This window comes from the organism of the source record quoted next (genome assembly GCF_019968985.1).
Source record: "MAG: Porospora cf. gigantea B chromosome Unknown PgB_NODE_4247_length_2238_cov_375.424, whole genome shotgun sequence".
In the NCBI taxonomy this organism is placed as follows: Eukaryota; Apicomplexa; class Conoidasida; order Eugregarinorida; family Porosporidae; genus Porospora; species Porospora cf. gigantea B.
Window position 1 is genome coordinate 1 of NW_027179004.1, and position 2,238 is coordinate 2,238.

Here is a 2,238-nt window from a genome sequence, read left to right on the forward strand (position 1 = left end):
TGCTGGACCCATCACTGACAACAGCACGATCAAGAGTACCTCTGTTCCCACCACTACTGGACCCATCACTGATGACAGCACGATCAAGAGCACCTCTGCTCCCACTACTGCTGGAGCCATCACTGACGAGAGCACCACTGATGACTCGTCTACGGCCCCTGTGGACCCCGCTCCTCCTACTCCGAGAACTCATTCCCCAGCAAGCTCCTTCGAATCTACAGCCACTCCCACTGCTGAGACGACGGAGAGCTCTGCTCCTACTGGACCCATCACTGATGGCACCTCCACACGTGATGTCGTCGCCACGAACTCTCGTGGAGGGTTGCTGAACTTAAGCAGAGGCGCCTCGGCGGCAATCACCAGCGTGGTTGTCATCGCCTCCCTGACAGCCCTTGTAACCCTAGTAATTTGGCTGCGGTCAGCCAGCGTACGCCTTCCTCCCATGAAAGCCCAACCCCTCCCGATGAACGCTCCCGAGTCTGTCGGTCCCCTGCCAGGCGTAAGTTATCCTTCAGTGAAGGAGTGGCATGCGAATGTGTAGGAGGTGTACAGTTAATCCTGTTATCCTCTGAAACGCACGTGGTAATCCCACCCCCGAGTAAGTGGGTGTTGAAGCACATGTTTCCGTTTTGAACGTATCGTCCGTTCAATGATGGCCCAATGTTTCGATATCGTCATTCTAATATGATCCAGGGATCTCAACCCGTTGCTAGCGACAGAAGGTGCGATTGCACACAAGAATGCGCGAGAAAAGGGGATGTCTCCTTGTTGGATTTTTTCGGCTGAGTCCTCTGGTTTGGGGCTTCTCTGAGGCCGGAACCACATCAGAGCTTGTTTTCCACGCGAACACCTGCCCTAACTGGGTGTCAACTGTGGAGTCCAAGACGAACTCCGACTGTGAACGTCTGTGTCTTGACAAGGACTCGAGACTCTATGACTTCTGCTTACCAGTGGAATACGGGACCGACGAATTGGGCACTTGGGCGTCTGACCAATGTTACTCCCAATGGATCTATGGGAGTTCTGATGATATCGTAAAGGAGACCATTCATGAGACCAGCAGTCCTATGACCTGTCAGCAACAGTGTCAGATCCGTTCCGGATGCGTCAATTGGATGTACCGCGCCATTGATCACCCAACCAAATCGTGGAACCGCAAGGGCGACTGCGTGTTGAAGACCCAAGCCGACGTGGACGGGGCGCTAAGCGTTACGTTTACTCCAGATCAGACCACGCTGAGTGACACCACGTTCTGCGAGCACGACAGGCCTCTCTATTGTCAGTCCATTGACTGCCTCACCTGCAGTGGATCGCTGCGGTGTGTATGGCAGTCACAGTACCATCTCAGTGGACCCAAGTACTGCGCGCTGCCAGACCAGTGCAGCTACGAACTGTTATCGGCAGACCTGCCCACTGGTGACGCGACCTCGACATCCACTTCATCCACCTCGCGCTCTTCCACTACGGAACCCATTACTGACAGCAACACTATCGAGAACACCTCTGCTCCAACCACTGCTGGACCAATCACTGACGACAGCTCATCTGCTTCAACTTCTGGACCCATCACTGACGACCGCACGATCGGAAGCACCTCTGCTCGTACCACTGCTGGACCCATCACTGATGACAGCACGATCGGAAGCACCACTGCTGGACCCATCACTGATGACAGCACGATCGGAAGCACCTCTGCTCCTACCACTGCTGGACCCACCACTGATGACAGCACGATCGGAAACACCTCGGCTCCTGCCACTGTTGGACCCATCACCGAGTGCAGCGTTCTGAAAGACTGGATATCTCTCTCAGACTGCCTGAAGTGCCGGGATGGCTACCGCTTCTATCCCTGTAACACCACTGACATCTGTTCCTCTGGATGCTTTCCAGGCAGTGGTTGTCGGGCTCTCGTTATCGCTACGAGCCAAGAGGATTGTGAAACCTGCCACGACGGAGTTGACAAATGGCCATGTAACATGACTGGCTACTGCTCTTCTGAGTGCTACGGGAGCACTACTGCGGTGCCGGTGTCGACGGTTATAACTATCTCCACGCCTATGAGTTCTCCCTCAGTGAGCAGCACAACCGGACACATCACTGACTACAGCATATCTCCCTCTACCACTGCTGGAGCCGTAACTGGCAACAGCACGATCGGAAGCACCACTGCTGGAACGATTGGAAGCGCCTCTGCTCCTACCACTGCTGGACCCATCACTGATGACAGCACGATCGGAA

The 2,238-nt window shown here is 54.8% G+C and overlaps 2 protein-coding genes across 2 annotated transcripts; one reads left to right on the forward strand and one right to left on the reverse strand.

Moving 5' to 3' along the window:
* Positions 1–189: 189 nt before the first annotated feature.
* KVP17_001588 (uncharacterized protein) lies at positions 190–444 on the reverse strand (the record flags this gene model as incomplete). The annotated part of the gene is made up of 1 exon (XM_068517137.1): positions 190–444. One exon carries the CDS (start codon positions 442–444, stop codon positions 190–192), a length of 255 nt encoding a protein of 84 aa, XP_068374270.1.
* A 296-nt stretch (positions 445–740) lies between these two features.
* On the forward strand, positions 741–1,980 carry KVP17_001589 (uncharacterized protein; the record flags this gene model as incomplete). The annotated part of the gene is made up of 2 exons (XM_068517138.1): positions 741–1,851; positions 1,895–1,980. 2 exons carry the CDS (start codon positions 741–743, stop codon positions 1,978–1,980), a joined length of 1,197 nt encoding a protein of 398 aa, XP_068374271.1.
* Positions 1,981–2,238: the final 258 nt, after the last annotated feature.